This window comes from Parasteatoda tepidariorum, chromosome 3, assembly GCF_982258835.1.
Source record: "Parasteatoda tepidariorum strain Cologne lab strain chromosome 3, Ptep-v5.0, whole genome shotgun sequence".
In the NCBI taxonomy this organism is placed as follows: domain Eukaryota; kingdom Metazoa; phylum Arthropoda; class Arachnida; order Araneae; family Theridiidae; genus Parasteatoda; species Parasteatoda tepidariorum.
This window is the reverse complement of record NC_141757.1, coordinates 59,899,193-59,921,536: the sequence shown is the minus strand read 5'-3', so window position 1 is coordinate 59,921,536 and position 22,344 is coordinate 59,899,193. Positions and strand designations below refer to the sequence as shown.

The 22,344-nt window shown below is 29.2% G+C and overlaps 1 protein-coding gene across 3 annotated transcripts in view; it reads right to left on the bottom strand.

Moving 5' to 3' along the window:
• The window catches only part of LOC122270011 (papilin), a 169,026-nt gene extending 147,546 nt beyond the window's left edge, over positions 1 to 21,480 (bottom strand). The window contains exon 1 of one of the 3 annotated variants that reach the window (XM_087159396.1): positions 21,389 to 21,480. Coding sequence is in view for 1 of the 3 variants with exons in the window: in XM_043045710.3 (XP_042901644.2) it covers positions 9,959 to 9,987 (29 nt within the window). In the remaining 2 variants the exon portion in view is untranslated. Of the gene's footprint in view, positions 1 to 9,958; positions 10,132 to 21,388 lie in introns of those variants that run through there. The other 2 variants (XM_043045710.3, XM_043045711.3) reach the window with 2 other exon arrangements.
• Positions 21,481 to 22,344: the final 864 nt, after the last annotated feature.

Here is a 22,344-nt window from a genome sequence, read left to right as displayed (position 1 = left end):
GGTTTAAAAATGTGTATCAAAAATAAAATTCACAATTGTTGTTAAATAACCATAATTCTTACAATTTCAATTATTAATAGTCGACATTGTATTTAAAATATCATGCCAGCAAATGTATTCTTAAAAATTTTAAATAAAAATTTTATCTATAAAAAACATCAAAAACTATAACATCGAGCTACAAATATTTAACTTTTTATTAACGAATCTAATTTCAAATAAACTTTGCAGCAAGTACAAAACCCTTTAAAATGTATTTAAGAGCTATAATTCATTTTATAAGAGGACCTATCCCATTTGCAAAAAGTCATTTCAGTTGAGAAGAAAATGTATGAAATCGCTACGCTGATAATAGCAGGGTTTAAAAAGCAGGTATAAATAGTCACGATCCTATTAGAATAAACTACCTGCCTGTTATGATAAGCTATTTTTTACCGAGAGCCCATGCATACTCATTAAAGTTGAAACATGCTTTGCGCAACATAACTAGTAGATAGCGCATCAAATAAATGGAATTAGGTATGCTTAATGATATTCAATTATGATATGGTAAAAGCTCTGCTATTAGATCATGAATAATTATTCTCGTCATATTTTGTACACTAGGGTAGAAATTAAGAAAGTTTAGCCCCTAGTCTAAAGGTTTAATAACTTAAGACTTTAAAAACTTAGAGACATTACTATCACATACACATTTTCACAGATCCGTTTACAAGTTCCCATTTGACTTTTCTTTTAATAAAAGTAGTGAATTCAAATGAAAAATTACAATACAAAAAAAAATTTGTAATGTCAAAATTATAACGAAATATGCTACTTTGTAACAACAAATCAACACTGCATACCATTAATTTACATTGATTGCTGGTCCGGGGGTCCACTACTAATTATTTTATGGTGGTCATAATCAAATTTTAGTGGTTTTGTACGAACAAACCACAGTTAATTTCGAGTGCTGTTTATTAAATTTCTATATTTACTTAGTTAATCATGGAGATTCGTAAAAGATCATCTCAGTAAGCGAGAAGCAGAATTTTTATTTTTGTTTAAAAAATACAAACAAAATAAGCACAAAATTAGTCCAATGGGCAATACATTTATTTTTCTCATTACTTTTCAATGAATTTACGCAAAATTTACAAAAACATACGACGATCAAAAACCAAAAAAGAAGTCTAATCTGTTATTTTACAACTTTACATTTCGATATTTTAATGATATAGTTTAAAGGACCTATGAATTAAAAAACCCAACCTATCAATTAAAAAACCCAACCTATCAATTAAAAAACCCAACCTATCAATTAAAAAACCCAACCTATCAATTAAAAGACATACTGCAATAGAAGAATAACGCATTGCATATACAAAAAAAAAAATACAAAAAAATAACTGCAGACAAGAATCTTAAGTTGCGTATTAAAACTTTACAATATATTAATACTTGAATTCAGGGGTTCCCAATCTATAGGTTGCGACCAAAATTTGGGACGCCTTGTCTTCAGAAGTAGAACTACAAGTCTCCTTCACAAATAACAAACTAAGTATAATAAACATTTTCTTTCCTTTTTTTCAAAAATTAATCCTACAAAAATTTTGCCTCTTAAATGCTTTCGGAAATCCAATCTTCTCTTGCTTTTCATGCAATGCATATTTGATAAATAATTGTTATTTCGAAATGGATAATTGGTAATGTAGCAGATAGTTCGTTGATTTTTAGGTAGCAACAGAAAAAGTTGAGAATTTAGATGCAAAATTAAGATGCAAAATTTTCCTGTTACATCATTTTCCTTTCATTCATTTTACATAATGTCTGTTTTCTTTTTCTTTTTTTTTAATTATGTTTCATTTTGAGTAAAAAGGTTTGTGGTGAAAAGATTTGAACGATAAATAAAACATTGTAAAAAAATGAAAATGAAAAGTGAATTAACGAAATATTGCGGTTTAGTCCTTTAATCAATGTCCTCATGCATTAATTAATTTATTAAAATAATTTAATAAATTTGAAAATTAATGAACTACTTGCAAAAATTCAGTTCTCTATTTCTTTAAATAATCTATTCTCCATTCCTTACAATACCCTTAAATAATCTTATACAAATATCAAAAACCAGACAAAAAAGAAATAATTCCAATCTATTCAAACCCTTAATTTAAAATATATACCTGATTAGTTTTAAAAAACATGTCTTCCTATTCAGGAACAATAATATGTCTTACACCATTATTTGAAACTACTAAGTCTCGTTTTCGTCAAGAGACAAAATTACTTTACCATGAATAATAAAACAAAAAATGTATGCACATTCGTCGGCATTTTAATCTTGTTACATTTATCACAAAAAGAAATATTTACTTTTCCTACACGACTTCTTGATATTTTGTATAATTTAATAACAGAAGCTTCTGTAGGATTATAATAGAAGTTCAACAAGTCGAAATTCCTATGGGATTTAAGATTTTAAATTCAACCGACATGTAATAAAAAGGAAAAATTTTCTAATATTCATATCACCTTGCTACGGTGTGTTTAAATACGTGTTATGTGAAACATTACTTTTATCTTAAAGGAAAATTCCTAATTATGCATAAGAAAAATTTCGGTGAACAATTAATGCTTAGTGTTTTTTTCTTCTTTTAACATAGAAAGCAGGAAATTTTCTAACTAGAAATGATAAATAAAAAAAATTGCAACAGTTTCAGAGAGCTAAATAAATAAACTAAGGATTGGATCAAATATTATAATAAAGAAATAGTAAAATTTAAATATAATAATAATAGTAATAGTTAAAATTTAAACAGACGAAGATGAAAAGGATTTTGAACAATTTCTTTTAATTTTAAAATGCTATAATAAACGTAATCAATACAACAGTTCAAAATGAAATAATAAAATAAAAAAATTTTAGCGAAATGTCAGCATTTAATACGAGCATGAATAATTCGAAGCATTGAATAATTCGAATTAGTAACCATTTTTTTTCCGTTAAATTTTTTGACAACTATAATAAAAAGTTTAACTCCTACAGTAAATATAGAGACACTTTTTAATTAAAATTATAAAGTATTAAATTCATATTTCCAAATATATGTTTACAAATATAAAATTACACTTTGAATATACGTAAAAATAGCTATTGAGCATTTAATCAGAAATTGTTAATGTATTTATTGATAATTAAAAGACTTTCGTTGCCAACTAGCAATGCACGACATAGTTCAGAGAAAAAATAGAATAGGGGAGAGTGGGGTCAATTGTAACAGGGTACGATTGTAACAGAGCAAAAATTTCGAGTGTCGGGTTCTAGATTTGGTTCCTAGGTGGCGCACAAGGAGTATTTAATAAATCTACATGTGCACCCCTGATGGCAACCATTTTTATGTACTTTTGAAAGAGTTACATCACAAAAGATATTTTCACGCCACGCAAGTACCTTTTTTGGTATTAGAATATTATATTGTAACAAAGTAGTTTTGTTTAAACAAATAAAAATTAGTAACCGAATATGTAAGTGGACACCTTAATTAACATTTCAATAAAAAAAAAGATTAGTTTTGCCAAGTAACTAGCATTGTTTTTAACAAATGAAGCTGAAATGGCGTCTTGGGGACAATTGTAACAGTAAGTAAAGGGACGATTGTAACAGTTGAAAATAAATAATCTTATGTTTACAAATTAATACTTAACCCTTTAAGAACCACCAATAGTTTCCTATATCATTTATATTATGTTGCATGTGCATTATTTTATTTGTCACTTTTCACAGCATAAATTAAAATTTTTAACCCCTTAAAGTTAAAAGTTTAACCCTTTAGGTCTCTGCTCATTATTATTTTTATTCCTAAAATATCACTACTATTTTGATCAATAAAAAAATATATCACAACTATGATAATATGTGTAATTAACTATGTTTTAGTTGAATTTATGAACTGTTACAATTGACCCCGTAAGTGGGGACAATTGTAACAAGTGCACGACTGTCAAAAATTGTTAATAACTAATATAACAACATTTAAAATCAGGTATTTGTTTTTTTTTTCTAGTAGAGGATAGTCTACTTTACTCGTCTGTCAATTAATACTAATAATATATTGGATATTTTGTTAGTTAAAAATAGTTAAGTAAAAAATGTTACAATTGACCCCACTCTCCCCTACTTTTAATACATATCTGCACTAAATATTTACTTAATAGCTCACTTTTGAAAGCTCAAACCCAACCGAGCCCCGACTTCAATACCAATTTTTTGCGTTGAAGCTAGAAATTTTATAACCGACGTTGAACATCCAACCCAATATAGATTTTACGACCATCAATATTAAACTCCGTAGTCTAGTAATTCTGAACCCAATCCAGAAGAATAGGGAACTCCTGTATCAAGCATTGGGACAAACTATCCTTAGAAGAGGGCTTTTTGATTAAACTAACCCGCATTTGCGTTAAATGGAGAAGAAAACCCCAGAAATCTACCACGGTTAGCCCGACTGCAAGGGGGTTCTAACCCACGATCCGTCTACCATTGAGGATAATTTACATCAGCTTTGTGATCGATGTGAACCGGAAACAGGATCCGTTTCAACCAGTTGCTGCTGGGTTTCGAACCTGGTCACCTCATTGGGAGGCGAGAGCACCATCCTCTGATCCACCACGACTCTGAAGTCAGAGATTGATAAAATTATTTTGAATCCAGTCCCAAAATCGATAAAATATTTCGAGCCCGAGAACGTCATTTATTCAATAATTTTATTTTTTTCAATTATTTATTTAATTTTTTGAGACAAAACTTACCCGAGCCAAAATTCTCAAAATATATAAAAACGAAATTTCACGAAGAAATAGGTTGAATTATTTGGGATTACCCATTTCAGGATATTAAATTGTTTATATGATTGATTTTAATATACTATATAATTGATTTTAATGTAACTATTCGGAATTACACATTTCAGGCTATGGAATTCTTAATATGATTGATTTTAATATAGAATTGATTTTGATATATATGAAATATCGGTGGATCCACACCGATATTTTTTAGTTAATTAGAAGTCAAAACAGCATGATTAAGGAGTCCAGTTTCAGCATAATCTTTTATTTTACTAAACAAAGGTGAAATAGCAGTTTCACCCCTCTCCAGCCGGAGAGGGCGAGACAGAGTTACAGTCAGATCTGACGGAATTTAATTTATAAGCATGAAAAACCAAAAAGCACGCAAAAATCATCGCTCCTCTGTTTTATAGGATAATTAAACTGTGTGAAGAGGCCAGTCATATTGCCTTCCTTGCGTATTCTTACGCCTCATCAAATTATTTATTACTCATAGAAAATCGTTTAATCCTTCTTTATATGGAAGTGAAAGATCTTAAAATAACTTCTCTTTTGAAATATAAATCTAATTATTATTCATTGGCATGTTTTTAGCCTTGAAGTCCCAAAATAGAATTTCTATACTTATCCTTTACCAAAGATATTTTATGAAAACGAAAGAGTTTTAATGCTTTTATTAATACAAAAGTATTTATAATGTTTGTATTACATATATATATAATTGATTTTAATGTAATATTTGGAATAACACATTTCAAGCTATTAAATTGTTTATGTGATTGATTTAAATATATAATTGATTTTAATAAATAAAATAGTTCAAAGCAGTTATGAAGTAAATAAAACTTAAGAAAATTTTCCTAAACTTCATTCAGCTAACGAGTCTTAACTCTTTAATTCTATTCGAAAAAGCTAAGTTTTTGAAGATGAAAAAATAGAAAATTATGTCATAATACAAATATATTTTTTTTTCTTCTTCTTTTTTTCAGCTTTTGAAGGTTTTTTTCTAAAGAAATACAGGGAAAAAGATGAAATACTAAAACAACTTCCAACCGTAACTTTTCTAGAGAGAGGAAAGTAATTTATTTTTGAAACGTTCTTACAAACGTAAGTTAAGTCATTCCCATAACCTAACGTCAAAACTTAGAACGAAATAATTTTTGGAATAAGTTGGGACCTAAGTTAAAGACCAGCTCGAATTTTTTTTTCAAAAATAAATTCCTCCAGCAATTATTTGTCTAAAACACTGAAAAAAAAATCAATTTAAACAGAATTAAAATTTCAAAAACAACTAAATCTAAAAAAAATAGTTACGAATTCATATTTTATTATTTTTGGAAAAATAAAAAATAAAGTATTAATGTTTTTTTGCACCAAAAACTTTAATGGAAATTAATAAAAAACGTGAATAGATTCTAATAAAAACCAATTGGATTTAAAATAGGTTTTAATTGATACAAAAATTAAAAACTGTTATGCTAATGACAAAGAAAATGAAATTTTTTGGAAAGAAAAAAAGCTTCAGTTCAGTTACTGTAAACGTTTTGGGTGTTAAAACTCGCTACATTTGATTGTTTACTTTTTATTTATTCATTTACTTTTATCAATTTTGGTTTATAAAAGTTTTAAATCAAAATGAAATACTTTTAAATAAAAAAAAATCAAACAATCAAATATTAATTCCACTTAAAGAAATTTATTACATAGACTGCAAATATTAAATAAGCCTAACACCTATGCGTGAAAAAAATCATCAATTTAAAAAGATAAATCAATTTATTTAAGATAAGTCTACGATTTAATTTACTTTAATCTATTTCAATTTGAAATAGTTACTGTATTGGAATACAGTAACTATTTTTAATACTGGAAAATTTTAACTCTGGAAAATACAAACTCTGGAAAATATAAACTCTGGAAAATATAAACTCTGGAAAATATAAACTCTGGAAATTTTAACTCTGGAAAATATAAACTCTGGAAATTTTAACTCTGGAAATTTTAACTCTGGAAATTTTAACTCTGGAAATTTTAACTCTGGAAATTTTAACTCTGGAAATTTTAACTCTGGAAATTTTAACTCTGGAAATTTTAACTCTGGAAATTTTAACTCTGGAAAATTTAACTCTGGAAATCTTAGCTCTGAAAAATATAACTCTGGAAAATTTTTGTTTTAGAGCATTTTTGTGAAAAATAAATGAAATATCGTCGTCAAATAGATAGAACATGTCTAATCAAATTCAGTACGCCTGATTCAATATAATCAATTTAACCATTTATGAATTATATTTTCCTCTTCTTGGTCGGTTCTTATTTCATCTCAAAAATTACCTAATATCACAGAGATTTTAAACATATTTACCAGTACAGCTAACTTATCTAGAAAATAGTACTATTTTCCTTTAAGCTAAAAAGTCCGTTTAAGAAAAGGGCCTTAACTTTTTAAATTTGTTTGAATCTAGCAAAAGCTGATACTTAGCATTCACTGATGGAACAAACATAAGCATTATTATTTTTGACTTTTAATTTCCACTAAAGTCTTATTTCCCTTGATGTCACTTTAATAATACGCCTATTTGGTTTGAATTATCTTATTATAAATTTTTAAACTATTGATTTAGTTGTTCGGAAAGTTTTTTTCTTCTTCTTTTTTTAAGAAAATGTTAAACAATTTTCTTATATAGTAAATAAATATTTTAATGAATCTTTCTGGCTGTAGCATGATTCCATGGTCATAAAATTTTTGCTCTTTGCTAGCTAAACACTAATGCAGGTAATCGTCTAAAAAATAGTAGTGACCCGAACCGTAAGAACATGAGGAGCACTAATATCGAGCTTTGAGATTAAATTCAAATTATCATGAACGGTCGAGCTCAATAAATTTAATCTCTCAGCGACCTCATGAATTCGATTTGCATCAATTATTGCCTTTAATGTGTCTCATCAGTTTCAGATGGCGTGGTGCATCTCAATTGCAAGATCGTAATTTTCAAAGCTAATTTTGGCACTAGCGTACTGTTAATACATCTTCTTCGTACACATCGGATAATTTTTTTTTCTTGCATGAACAGCATTTTTACCCTTCCGGCAGTAAAAAAGTAAAAGATGCCGAAATTGCTACTTTTCACTTTCCCTATTTGAAAGGGCAACAACCAAAAACTGTTGTATAGTATCTTCAGTCGAACTTTTTCACACGCAAACCTTTGCTATATCAGCTGTTATAATATATAAGTGTGAAGTTTGCTCTGAAGAAATATAATTAAGTCCTCAGTAAGTAAAAAACGAAATTACTTTCATAACAACCCAATACGAAAATCATTACAAATTTCTAATACGCATCCAATTTTCCTTGCGATTAAAATCGTTATTAAAAAAAACTGTCAGTGCGTTTTGCGAAATTAAAATCTAACACGTAATATGAGTATTTTGTGGTAATGGTAATACAAAGAAAGGTGCTTTATTAATTTATATAATTAAGTACTTTATTAATTTATATTTCGTTTTTATTTTTGTATCATTTTCTGTTGAATTAAAATTAAGTTAAATTGTAATAAATAGCATATTAAACTTTTTCAGTACACTTTAATACTATCAACAACTGGAAAATTGTACAGCATTAAATAAATTCTTAACCAGTAATCATAATATTCGAGACTTTAAATATATGGAAATTATTGTCACCAAAATAAAGTCGAAAATACTATGTATGTAACTAACTATATAAACTGCAACTTTAAAAACAATTTGTACGTAACTGAGCGCAAGTTTTGATATTGCTTTTAAGTAATTACTAAATTATTTTCTTTCTTTCTTTTTCAATAATATAGCCTGTTACTAACAATAGATGTCAGATAATATAAATTATAATCATTAAAATGAAATAAAATGAAAAATAATAAAATGGTATAGTTAGAATTATATTATGATTTATATTAAATGAGGTATTAATTGCTGAATTATCATATCGAGACAATTTTATTTTTTAGAATTTTTTCAAAATTCAATAATCGTTAAAATTCTTCAAATACAACTTATCCCTTAACTACTTACTATTTATCACTATAATTAATATTGTTATTTATTTTTTTATATTGTATTATTATTCATTTTTTACGACATTTATCAAGTTTGAAAACTTGAATCACTGTAAAAACTTCATATTGCTAACAAAAATCACTTTCCTTTTTCTCCGATATTCTCTGTATTTAACAATTTCTTCACTGAACGGACAATTACAAAAACAAATAAGCATTAATATCAAGCAATGGCAATAATGAATTAAAACCGTGGCGCAATTAATAACAGTAGATTGAATATAAGAAAATTTACGTCATTAAAAAAAAACGATAATATTGGAACACTAAATTGCTCTTAATAATTTGATCCCTCTCTAAAATGGGTAATTAAAAAAAAAAGGAAGAAAGCATTTTACAGCTAATTATTTAACTACATTTCCTATAGGTGCACTTAAAATTATAAAAATTACTAACTCATTACCCAAATTATTACTTCATTATTGTCAAGTAATAAAAATAAATTAATAACTTGGTGTAATTAATAGCTATTACCCTGTATAGTATTAAATTACTCGTCACTTGAAAAATAAGGAGACTGATAATTTTTTTTAAAAAAATTATTAATTTGAATTATTTCTTTACAAGAAAAGTAAAAGAAAAAAAGAAAAATTTTGCAATTATCTAAACTACATATTCAATAGTTAAGTTAACTATTATCGAAACAAACAAATATTAAAATCGTAAAAAGTGATAATGAATTGTTTAAATGATGCAATTAATAAAAATTCTCTTACATCGAACGTAGTATAACCTATGTCATTTTATAATCAAGAACACTGATCAATTTATTCTTCCATATTTTTTTTATTTAAATGATTTCACACCAAAAAAAGTTAAGTAGACAGAAATAAGAATTTTTTCTACAGTAATCATAACTACAGTTCCAATAAGGAAAAGTCTAGAAACAACAATGTCACGTGTTCCACTATTCCATTACGCAAATTTAAGAACAAACATTAAATGCCTCATTTGACAGGTAATATAATCAGTGTGCGACAAAAAAAAAGAGGAGCAACTAAATGGAAAAAAACTAAAATGAATTGATTTCTCACCTCGAACATAAAATCCGTGGCGGCAGCATGGTTATTGAAAGTGGAATGAGCAGAAAAAGGACGGGTCAAGCCAAAAAGGAGACCCCACGTGAAAAAACTTTTTCCTTCCCTTCTTGGACCAAGGTCACGAACTGAGAAGATGTCTTTTTACCTCCCGGCATCATTTTCTATTTGGCAGGATCATACAAAACGCCGGTCCGCCAAGCTATCGCGCCAAGGCGGGAGTTACGGTATTCTAAAACTTTTCTTCATTTTCTTTTTCGTTCTTCAAAGATGGTTTATCTTCGGTTTTCTTTCTTTTTGCTCCAGTTGCTGCACCGGATCGGATTCGTTTGAAGTCGGCACAGCGAAAGTAGAAAAACTTGGATAATTTATTTTATTTATTTTTTATTTATATGCATTATTATAGAGACAAACTTGTATATTTTCTCGTGATTTATTTTTTAAAAAAATATTTCACTTTGTTTAAAAAAAAAACCTCTAGCATAAATATGAAAGAACACTTATTCAACGAAAAATAAGCTGTTTTATAATTGTTGTGAGTTTATAACAGTTAATCATGATTGTTAAGTAATTTTATGTGAGTAATTTTTAATTTAAGAAATTGAGTTTAATTTTCAATTTAAGTAATTTTAGCCAGCATCTTCGAGGGTTATTGCGAAAATGACGTAAATTTGTCAACATGACTTGAATATAAGCTGCAGTTTAGTGAAAAGAGTTATGGTGCAATGTTTTAAGATTTGAAAATTTACCCCCGACGTTTCATTGCCTGGATTAAAAAATATGCAAAAATTGCAATTTATTCATTAATTTTAATAATTTTAACCTAAGAGAAAAATTTCTCCAAATCTGTTATTTTTATAAAAAAATTTCAATATATTTCAAAACATTTAAGGTATTAGTCTGTTTTATGGTTCAGACAATTCCTCTAAGTAAGCATATATAGCTTAAAATTAAAATTTTATTTCGAGTTAAAGGAACCTAATATGTGACCTTTTATTCTTCTTCTAATGAAAGTGCTTTGAAAAACGTCCTTAAACCTTAACTTCCCGAAATAATTAAAACCCTATATAATTAATTTAATTTTAAAAAATTAACAGTCTCTTTAAAGAAATTGGCGCAATAATTACTACGCATATTTTACATTAACTTTCAAAATTTATGAAAATTTGTTCTGTTTAATAATTTGCTATCCAAGGTTAGTAATAAATTCAGTTACACTTTTCACGAACTACTATTGTTTCACGAACTATTGTTTCACGAACTACTATTGTTACCAAACTACTGTTGTTTTACTATGAACAGTATAAGAAGCGTGCAAAAAATTCACTCAAATCTCTCACAAATTACGAACTATTGCTGTCCTAGAATTTGCTAACCAAATAATTATATTCGTCCAATTCCTTTGTAATTTAATTACTACCGTACACTTTTTAACTCGAGAAATAATATTTATCCAATCTGTTCACAATTTATAAACTATTGCTGCCGTAGAATTTATAACTAGAGAACTAAATTTATTCAGCTCTTTTATAACTTACAAACTATTGCTGCTGTACAATTTAAGACCTAAGAATTGAATTAAGAAATTTTTTTGCAACTCACAAATTATTGCTGCCATACCATTAAATCCATAAAAGTGTGTAGAATATTTGATTCATTATATATAACTCGGAGACAAAAGTACTTTTGTCTCAAGTATCGGGATCAGGGCAAATTGGCTTTTCAAGGACTTTAAATCTGCAATGGGATACCTGCAAGTCAGGGCTAAAGAGAATAGAAGGGCTGGTTCACTCCTTTGAAGTATCTCTCGCCGCTCCGATCCTCCGACGTCACTCTAGTGACGTCACTTTGGCGCAAAGCTCGCACTTTTACTTCAAGAACGGAGCGTTTGGCCTTACTAGCTCTAACTAATATTGGATCATTTCTTTTTGCGAGATATTCTAAGACATTTGTTATTTTCTATAATGACTTTCGTCAGTTTTTGCAGTGAATTTTCAAGAATTTAAAACTATTATCGAAATGCCAGTTTGCGCGATTGCAACTTGCAAAAATTCTGATATAAAAACAAAAGGAAAAAGTATAATTTTTCGCGTGTTCCCTAAAGTAAATGAACAACTATGTAAAGAATGGATTCCGAAATGACACAGTTAATATAAAACAGCAATACGTTTATTCTGTGGTAAAGAACTTTTATAAAAATTCATTATCTAAATAGAAGCCGCCTTGTTACTTCATAAAGAAAGGCAGGTGAAAAGAATTAAAAAATAGATAAAGTCAAAGAAAATTAAAATGTAAAAAGTATAAATAAAAAGTATAAATAAAATATATAGTATATTGTTGAAATTCTCCTAATTTCATAACATATTTTTTAATATAGTTATTCTAAATATTTATGATTTTTTTTAAAGATTATATTCTCTTCAATTTAAATATCTATAAATTATATCATCGTAAATTTAAATGTCTATAAACAATTGTAAAATTTCTAATGTCATTATGAACCTAAATTATTATTTTGTTTCAGTAATTAGCGTTTAAGGTTGATGTTTCCTAATGATTAAGTATGAACAAATTGCTATTAACGACATATTTTAAAATCAGGGATTCTAAATTTAACTTAACTTATCTTTATAAAAGAATATGTAGATAAAAAAAGTGTCGATATATGCCTTCATTTTTCTTAATAAACTGCTGTTTGTAGAAAATGCAACACCATGAAAGAATCATCAGAATCAAATGAAATTTAATGCAGAAACGACTTGTACTGATACAAATAAATGATGAAATTTTCAAAACAAAAGAAACAAATTAAGCGTCTGAAATCAGTATTTGGTGCAGCCACCACGCGCTGCAATAAGTGCTGCTATACGACGTGGCATGGAGTCAAACAGATGTTGAATATCTGCTTGAGGAAGAGAATTCCATATCGCTTGTATGCGCAACCAAAGTTCGTCTTTGGAAACTGCAGGACGCGGATCACGAGTGAGACGCCGACCAACCATATCCCACACGTGCTCAATAGGCGACATATCCGGCGAATAAGCAGGCCAAGGAAGAAGTTGCATGCGTTGTGCTGAACAGAAGTCTCTAACAGTCCGCGCAACATGTGGGCGTGCATTATCCTGCTGAAAGATAGCTCCAGGGATGCCTTGAAGGAAAGGAACGACTTCGGGCTGTAGCACTTCACGGACGTATCTGTTGCTATTGAGATTACCCTCAATTCGTATCAAATTGGATCGTCCATGATACGAAATCGCACCCCAGACCATAACTCCGGGTGTTCGACCACTATGTCGTTCAATAATACACTCAGGAAGGCAGCGTTGACCGGCATAACGTCTAACACGAACACGGCCATCATGGGTCCACAAATTGAAGCGTGATTCATCTGAAAAGACAACTTGGTGCCAATCAGCTCGCCAGTCTCTGTGCTCAAGAGCCCACTGCCGACGCAGCCGTTGATGATCCGCCGTGAGGGGAATCCTGTATAATGGCACCCTTGCACGCAATCCACGGCGCAGCAGACGACGACGAATTGACGAAGCCGACAATTGTACACCTGTAGCAGTAGACCAATGTGCTGCCAGCTGCCTGGAGGAAGCTGTGCGATCATTCACCGCCATGCGGAGCAGGTGTCGATCATCGCGCTCTGACGTCACCTTCTGTCGTCCAGTGCCTGTTTTTCGAGTTGTTCGGTGCTCGTCGGTCCACTGCTTCCAAACTCGCATCACTGTGGAACTGTTCCGCTGCATACGAGCTGCTATTGCGCGATAGGAAAATCCTCCTTCTCGAAGGCCGATTATCCTCCCTCGTTCAAACTCCGTAAGTTGCTTGAATTTCTTATTCTTCCGTCGTGGAGGCATACTCAGGTCTCACTAAACGTTTGCCACTAACAAATAATCATAGACTATTTTCAACGTCCCGCTACAGCACTTTATTTATACGCTTTCAGCATCAATTCAGAGGGCGCTGCGCGCGCCACGCACGCGCGATGGCTCTGAAACTTTATTAATTTGCATAATATCCTATAATTGACATTTGCTGCGAATTTCATTTGATTCTGATGATTCCTTCATGGTGTTGCATTTTCTACGAACAGCAGTTTAGTTAAAGTTAAAACTGAACTTTTTAAAATAAAGTATTTATCGTGTCATTTTCACCAACTAGCAAAACATTTTTATAAGTTTAAAATGGTATTTTTTTAATATAATAACCAAGAAAGTTTTTTTTAAACTATGTTTATGAACGGAAATAATGTGTTAATTACGTAAAGTTTGAAGGCTAATAACCAGAAAAAGTATAACTTATTTTTACAAAGAGAAAGATGCAAAGTTATCATATCTTTGCTTGGGATCTCCGAGATCTGTGGACACAGTGACGTCATGAGGAGGGAAATCGTAGCTTCAGCTCTAAGAGCGGAGTGAACTAGCCCTTGTATTCTCTTTAGCCCTGCCTGCAAGTAACGCAATGTGGGTATCACAATCGTGACGGGTTATTAAAACGTGGCCTTTGTTTACGTTATCAACTGTGCTTTTCATTCTATTTCGAATAAGCTAAGCAAAGTCAATCATCAATTCTCTTAAGTGATACATTCCATATTCTTTCACTAAGATATTTTAAAAAATATTTTAATTCTTTCACTATATATTTCTTACTTGACACAAAGACAGCACGAAGCTATGTAGAACATGTACTAACTAATTATGCATCGAAGTTGCCAGGAACACAAAACTGAAATATATCACGATTACAATAAAAAACGTAAAAAAATAATAAATCTAAGTTAAGTAAAAGACGTAAACAAGAAAGAATTATATTTCAACAAATTTGACATGCGAACACAAAACTAAAATATATCACGATTACAATAAAAAACGTAAACAAATAATAAATCTAAGTTAAGTAAAAGACGTAAACAAGAAAGAATTATATTTCAACAAATTTGACATGCGATACGGAGCTGTATTTAATTAATTTTACATTAATTAACAGTCTAACTTATGTGGAGAAACTGAGTTCAACTTTAACACGCCCATTTGCTTATAAGCGATCAGATAGAGCTGACGTCATAGATCACGTGTGTGGGTAACTGTGATCTTCTTCATGAACTGCGAGTACCCAATTGCATTACGAAGTACATCTCGCAGTTAACCCGACGTAAACAAGAGTTTAAAACAATTTTTTAATGAATTATCCCCAAATTTATCATTCTTACTACGCACATTTTAATTTGACAGATCGACAAACATGCATACTGAGTGCACGATTTCTCTAGAAGCAACAAGGAAAATCACAATACATGCAAAAGATTAAAGGTATCAAACTTGATTTTACACCTAAATTGTAAATTTTAAGTTACCCTCGTTTCCACGTGAGAGAAAAGAACATAGGTTATAGACAGTGTTGCAGCACGACATGCATGATGTTAACAGCAATGTGACTAATATTTGAACTTAAAAATACCGTTAGATGCTAAAATATCTGATGCATTGGGCTCTTCGAAAAGCAGTTTCGTTATTTATGAAAATGAAAAATTTTCTTATACTGAATAAATAATTTGTTCAAGCTGGCAAATTGCGTCTTTATCACAGAAAACTGGCAAATTGTGTCTTCATCAGCTGCAACTGATTTTCCAGAACGTGGAGCATCTTCATCAAAATTTACGAACCAGATTTGCCACTGGCATACAGTCAACACATCTTCTTCGTACAAATTGGATAACTTTTATCTTGCTTGAACAGCATTTTTATCTTTTTAACCATAAAAACGTAAAATATGCTAAAAATGCATACTTGAACGAGCACAAACGGAAAACTACTGAGTAGAATCAATCGAACTTTTTCATAAGCAAGCCTTGCTGTATCAGCTGACAAAATGTATAATAATTATTCGGCTTAAGTGCGATATTGGCTGCGAAATAAATACAATTAGGTCCTCTGTGGGGGGTGAAAAACGAAATTACTTTCCGAATAACCCAATATTTAGATATTTGAAAAGCACTTTTCAGGTATTTTCTTCTAATATTGCTTCTTTTTAATAGAAAAGAATAATATTAATTATTAAAACCAATTGCAAAACGATGTCAATGATGATGAAAATAATTACCCCTTATAACAAATTCATGCTTTTTTTTATTAACATTGCATGATTTAAGAAATAAAAACATTTTTTTACGGAAAAGAATATTAACTGGTTATGTTAAGATCACCAATATTAAAGCACCACAGCTGATTATTATTCTATTAAATGATAGTGCTTTTTTATGGCGAAAGAAAAATTGGCGAAATAATATTAAAAGCTAACTAAAATCCCACAGTAAGTTGACCGCGTGGGAAAATATTAAGAGCTTTTGTAAAAAGTAGATTTATAATTATAACAATAGACTTTCAAGGAATGAAATGAATAAAATGTTGAATGTTCTAAATACACTTATGTTCTTTAGTATTATTGGTATTTTAAGAAGCTTTATTGTAATTATAACTGGCAAACATCACTAACAAATATGCATATTTGTTTTTTTAAGCTAATCAGATTGATATTAAATTTGCGTTACGAATTTTAATTTATTTTACAATTAAGTTCATTCTTTAAGATATGAGATGTCTCCTAACTAAAATTTAAAATTTATGTTAAAAAGATTTCGTTACTTTTATATTTATTTCGATTGGTAATACATAAAAAAAATTATATATTACATTATATTTATAACAATAACTTGATAAAAGGAATGATAAAAAAAGAAAATATGACTCATCTATACTCTTAGTTGACCACCTGTCTAAATACATCACTAAAGAAAATATAAGCAGGTGGTCAACTTAAGAAGTTTCACTGTAGCTGTCACTATTTAAACTATTTAACCTATTTATGAATAGTTCGTAACTGTATTAGACGTTTCTATGAACGATTTCATTTTATTTTATCACAGGTGGTGAGCATTTGATTCGTATCGGATTGTGATTGGACTCCACAGCCTAGCAAATCTGAACCCAACAAAGAAAACTCCTGGATCAAGCATTAGGACAAACTCGCCATCATGATGGGAGACTTTTTTAATGGAACTAACCCGTTACATGGAGTGGAAAATCACAAAAATCTCCCTCGGTTAGCCGGATATTAAAAGGATTCGAATCCTAATTCTTCTACAACTAGAGATATTCTACGTCAACAATTTGGTCGGTGCGTGCCAGAGGCTGTACAAGAATCAATTACCTACAGCCGGAATTCGAACCTGGATCGTCTCATTAATAAGTAACTGCTTATTCCCTTAAGTCAGCCCTCGTCCGCTCTATTTTGAATGATTCTTGATATTTAAAATGAAACAAAAAAAAAGAAAACGAAAAGGAAGATGGAAATAGTAAATCAGTGGTTTAGAGATCATTATCTAGCGTTTAAGTGAATTGGATACCTGCAAAGTGACGTCATTGTGGGTAAATCGTGGCATTTGTCGATTCAAAAGCCAATCAGGTTGGGCACACACCTTACGTCTCTTCCAGGTATCCAATTAAATCTGATTTGAATCACATGGATAAGCTTAATCATTTCACTTCGTCTCGATTTACAGAATCCAATTAATGAATCACTGAATTGGTCATTCCAGGAAATAATTAATGACTTAAGCAGCGAATCTGCGAATCAATGAATATATGAATCGATTAAATAATCAATAAAAAGAACCATAAAAAATTTATAAACCAATAGTAATTTGTGATAGAGTCGCTAAGAATACCTAAGAGATTGGAACATTAGCTGTAACTGCTTAAAGCTACATTGAAATTCTTATATGGTCATAAATTCAACCATGCATAAAGGGATCAATATGCCAAACAATTTTTCAATTTCATAAATAACAAACTTGAATTTTTCATAAATACCACGCATTTAGAAAGAAATATGATATTCATATAAGTAATATTGATAACAAGAACTACTATGATTCGTCTGATAAACTCAGGATGTCAGCAATAAACAAGACAATTTTCCCTAATTAATTAAAGAAAAAAAGTACTGATAAACTTGGGTCACAATAAAGTCCTTACAGGGCCCACACACTTCTTTGTGGGCGTTCGGCAACGGGAAAAAATTGATAGCGGTAAATTTAAAAGATCATTACAACTCCGATGCGTGCATTACAAAAAATTTTTTAGTTCTTTGCAGAGAGAATTTTTATTTTTATTAATTTTAATGTATATTACAGCAAATTAAGTTTTAATATTTATATTTTTCGTCTTTCACGCATGGAAGCCTGGCATCAATATAGTAAATGTAGTCTATACAGTGTAAAGTCCACATCGATAAAGTAAATGTCAGAATAGATTAGCTATGCATTAATAATGATGCTTAAAATACATTATTCATACGCTGAAGTCCCAAATAAGCAATGCATACTTCCAAAAGAGGCAATGGATTCCCAAATAGGTAATGTATTATTCTTCTAGAAGGCGCTAGGCAATGACTAGTCTATGCACTAAATTTTAGTTTACCTTAACGCCAAAAATGGTGAAAACTCCTTTACACCAAAACTGTTGTAATGGAACACCAGGAATGTTACTTTAAGCTGCTTTCGATGTAGAGTAATAGCTAGCACCATTTCTTGTGTTCAGTAACACTTAAATTTTTTAAAACAAAAACAAATGATACACATAAGAATAAGTGAAGTTATTTTTACAATACAATTTAAGTAAGAACAGCTAGTTTATACGCCTCTCTAGTTCTTAAAATTAGTTTGTAAATCACATACACTGCCCTACAATAATGGAAGAGACACTTTCAGTTTCTTGACATTTTCTTCTTAATTTCTCAAGAAAAAATCAAAGGATTATTTTGTAACTTTAGAGTTATTTAGTTCATGCCATTTTTCAAACTTAGCAATGAGATTTAAAGCTTTCAGAGGTTTGAGGGCCCGACAATATGTAATGAAAGAAAATAATTTTTTTAAGCGACCTATGCCAGAAAGACAAGCAACAAACTTGTAACTTGTATTGTTTACTTTGGTTTTCATTTGCAATTGCTGCATAAAATTTCGCAAGCTTAGCTTCAATATTTATAGAGATATGAGCATTTTTATAAATTAAAAAAAAAAAACGATTTTTTTTGTCTTAATTTTTTTTTGCTATTATTTTAAAAATATTCAGTAAAATTAAACAAAATTTTTGGAGCAATTCAAAATTAAATACAAAAATTTTATTTTAAAATTTGAAAAATGTTCGCTTAAACTGCGCAAAATAGGAGTGTTTAAAGTAGTTCTTTTGTATTGCGCAAGCGAGAAAAAAACTTACATTTTTTTTCATAATTTGGTAGTGAATCATATTTGGCGACTAATTAAATAAGTCTAGTCTATTATATTTTGTTCTTGCTGTCCGGTTATAAGGTAGTGTCATTTACTATATTGCACAGTAAAATTTGTGGAAAACCTCTTATCATTTTGAGCTTTATGTTTAAAAGTACAAAAACTATATAGAAAATTGCCCGAAACTTCACGTCTTTTAGATATTCAAATAAGACTTTTTCTCATTAGTTGCTAAATATGATTCAGTACGAAATTATAAAGAAGAAGTTTTCTTTTTTTTTTCTCATGCGCAGTACAAAAGAACTAATTTAAATACTCATATCTTAGATAGTTTTAAGAGAACTTGTTTCAAATTTGAAAACAAAATTTTTTTATTTAATTTTAAATTGCTCCAAAACATTTTTTAAAGTTTTATTGATTATTTTTAAAGTTATAGTAAAAATACGCAAGACAAAAAAAAAATAGTTTATAAAAATGTCGTTATCTCCTTCAATATTTAAGCTAGAATCACGAAATTTAATGCAAATTTATTTCTAAGCAAATTTTTGTATCATTTTAAAGAATATAATTTTACAAGGCATAAAACAAAATTAGAGCAAAATCAATTAAATAGTTCCTGAGCAATCAAATTTTAAATATCTTACTTTTGTTAAATCAGTAATCTATTCACAAATTTTGAGCAATTTTTTTTTTTTTTTGCCATACGAAATTATATTTTTTTAAATAATGTAAAAATTAGATACCTTATAATTCAAAATTTTTTCGACCTTTATTAAATAAAATAATAAGAAATATTAAATGTTTATTAGCAGTTACTTTTAGCATGGAATTATCTTTAGGTAAACAAATTTTATAATTGTGTGCAAAATTTTCAATTCGCTTAAAAAGTTCTCGAGATATAGCGAAACACGCAAAAAGTAAATTTAACAAACTATGAATCGCTTTCCTGACCAAACTATTAGGACCATATTTCCCAGATTGCCGCTACCCCTATATTTTGGGGGTCACAAATCCGAATAGTTTGAAAAATTAATGTTTATTCAGAGAAAGTACGTACCTGATTCCGTTACTTAAATTATTCTCTGCACTTATTGGTTAGCATATTTGAAGCATATTGGTCCATTTTTTTCTCGCGCAGTATGCATACTTTTCGTAACGGAAAAAAAAAGTTCTGTAGATGTATAGCAGGGTGCAAAACAACAAAGTCACGCCATTTAATACTTTATTATAAGCAATCTATTTGGAGATATCCATACTACGCCAAAATTGGTGTTTTCGGAGGCAAAATAAATTACGAATGGTGTGAATGAGCATGAATGTGAAGTAATAATTTTCCGTTATTTGTGATTAGATTTTAACATTGGTTAAAGTGTATATGAATACTTGATTTTATATTAACTTAAAATAAAATGTAGCTCCAATTTCTTTTTTTTTTTTTGTTTAGCATTAAATTTGAAGAATAGCACAGTTCTTATAGTATTGATGATAAAGGGGAGAAGACATTAGTTCTTGGAGTGATAGACACAAACAGAAAAATGCCTAAAATTCCATACATTTCATGATTTTGAATTCATCTTTTTTCAATTCTGCTTTAACCCTTTAATGGGCCATTTATTTCCAGTAAGGGTACATTAAATTACTTCTTGAATTTGGATAAAAGAAAACTCGTTTTGATCAGTTGGTAAAATTTTTTTGAATTTTAACAACATTTTTTGTGGTAAGTATGTTTACTATTACCAATAGTTGTTATAAAAAAAAGTAAGAAACTTAATGACTTTCATTTTTCTTTCAGTTATAAAATAAATTTTTTTTTTTTCGTTTATGAACTCCAAACTGAAAAAGGAATTATATATTACATTTTTTTAAATATTCCATAAAAACAGGATTATTGTCGCCAATTTTATTCTAACCGGCTTCATCAGAGCTGAAGTTAATAACAAATGGCATACCAAAATTAAAGTGGTGGTAAATATACTTACCACGGTCTTAGAAGGGGTTAAAATCGAAACTGTACTGAAGTAATTTTAAAACCAATTTAATGAGTGACCACTTAGCAGTTTAAACAACTATTTTATTTGTTTTCTAAAATGTTTAATAATGTTAGAGCAAATATTTGTTAGCATATAAAAGGTACTTACTTGAATGGAATTTGCTTGATTCAGCTCTAAACTTAGTAGGAAACAGAGACAGTGGATTGAAGGCCATCATGATTATATTTGAAAACATCGTTTATTTGACAAACCTACATAAAAGATTTATCTAATTTGATATCGTCTGTTACAAGTTAATTTTAATTTAAAATAAACACTTAGTAATTTTTTCATGAGAACTATATTTTTCATCAAAATAATTGTTTTTAAAATCAAAGCATTATCTAATCAATTACAGCTTCAATCAAACTTAACGGCATAATGAGCATTAATCTACAAGCATGAAATGTTAAATTTTAACTCTTTCACGCATGACATTTTTCAGAGAGGTCTGATATAAAAAAAAAAGGAGAAAATTAAGCATAAATTTTTTCACACAACTATTCACGCAACTAATCAACTTATTCAGAATTTCCATTCAATTGTTTCCTCTTCATTTAATCCTATTTTTTAAAAAAAAATTTTCCTTTTCATTTAAGATCTTTTCTAAATACTTTTTTTTTCATAAATAAGCAAATCAATTATTTAATAAATTAATTATTAAATAAAAATTGATTTAAAAAATAATAAAGTTAGAAAATTAAAATATATATATAAAAAAAGTCTTATATTCTCCCAAAAGTTTTATTTTTAACGAAACTTTGAAGGACAATTTCTGAAGTAAGATTTCCGCAACACCAAAAGGAAAAATGGCTGTTAATATCATGTTAGTTAAAAAAAAAAAAAAAAAAAAAAGTAGTCTAAATATATGCGTGTTAGTTGAAAAAAATATTCCCCATCTAAGAGAAAAGGAAGTTAATAGAAATACATCAAAGCTATGTTACTTAGAAGTAACAACAAGAGTGATAGGGTTAAACAAGAGTTTAGAAATAGTGTTTTAAGCGAGTGGTGAAATCCAGCACATTGAAATAAATTGTTTCAAACCATACCAACGCAAGCAATAA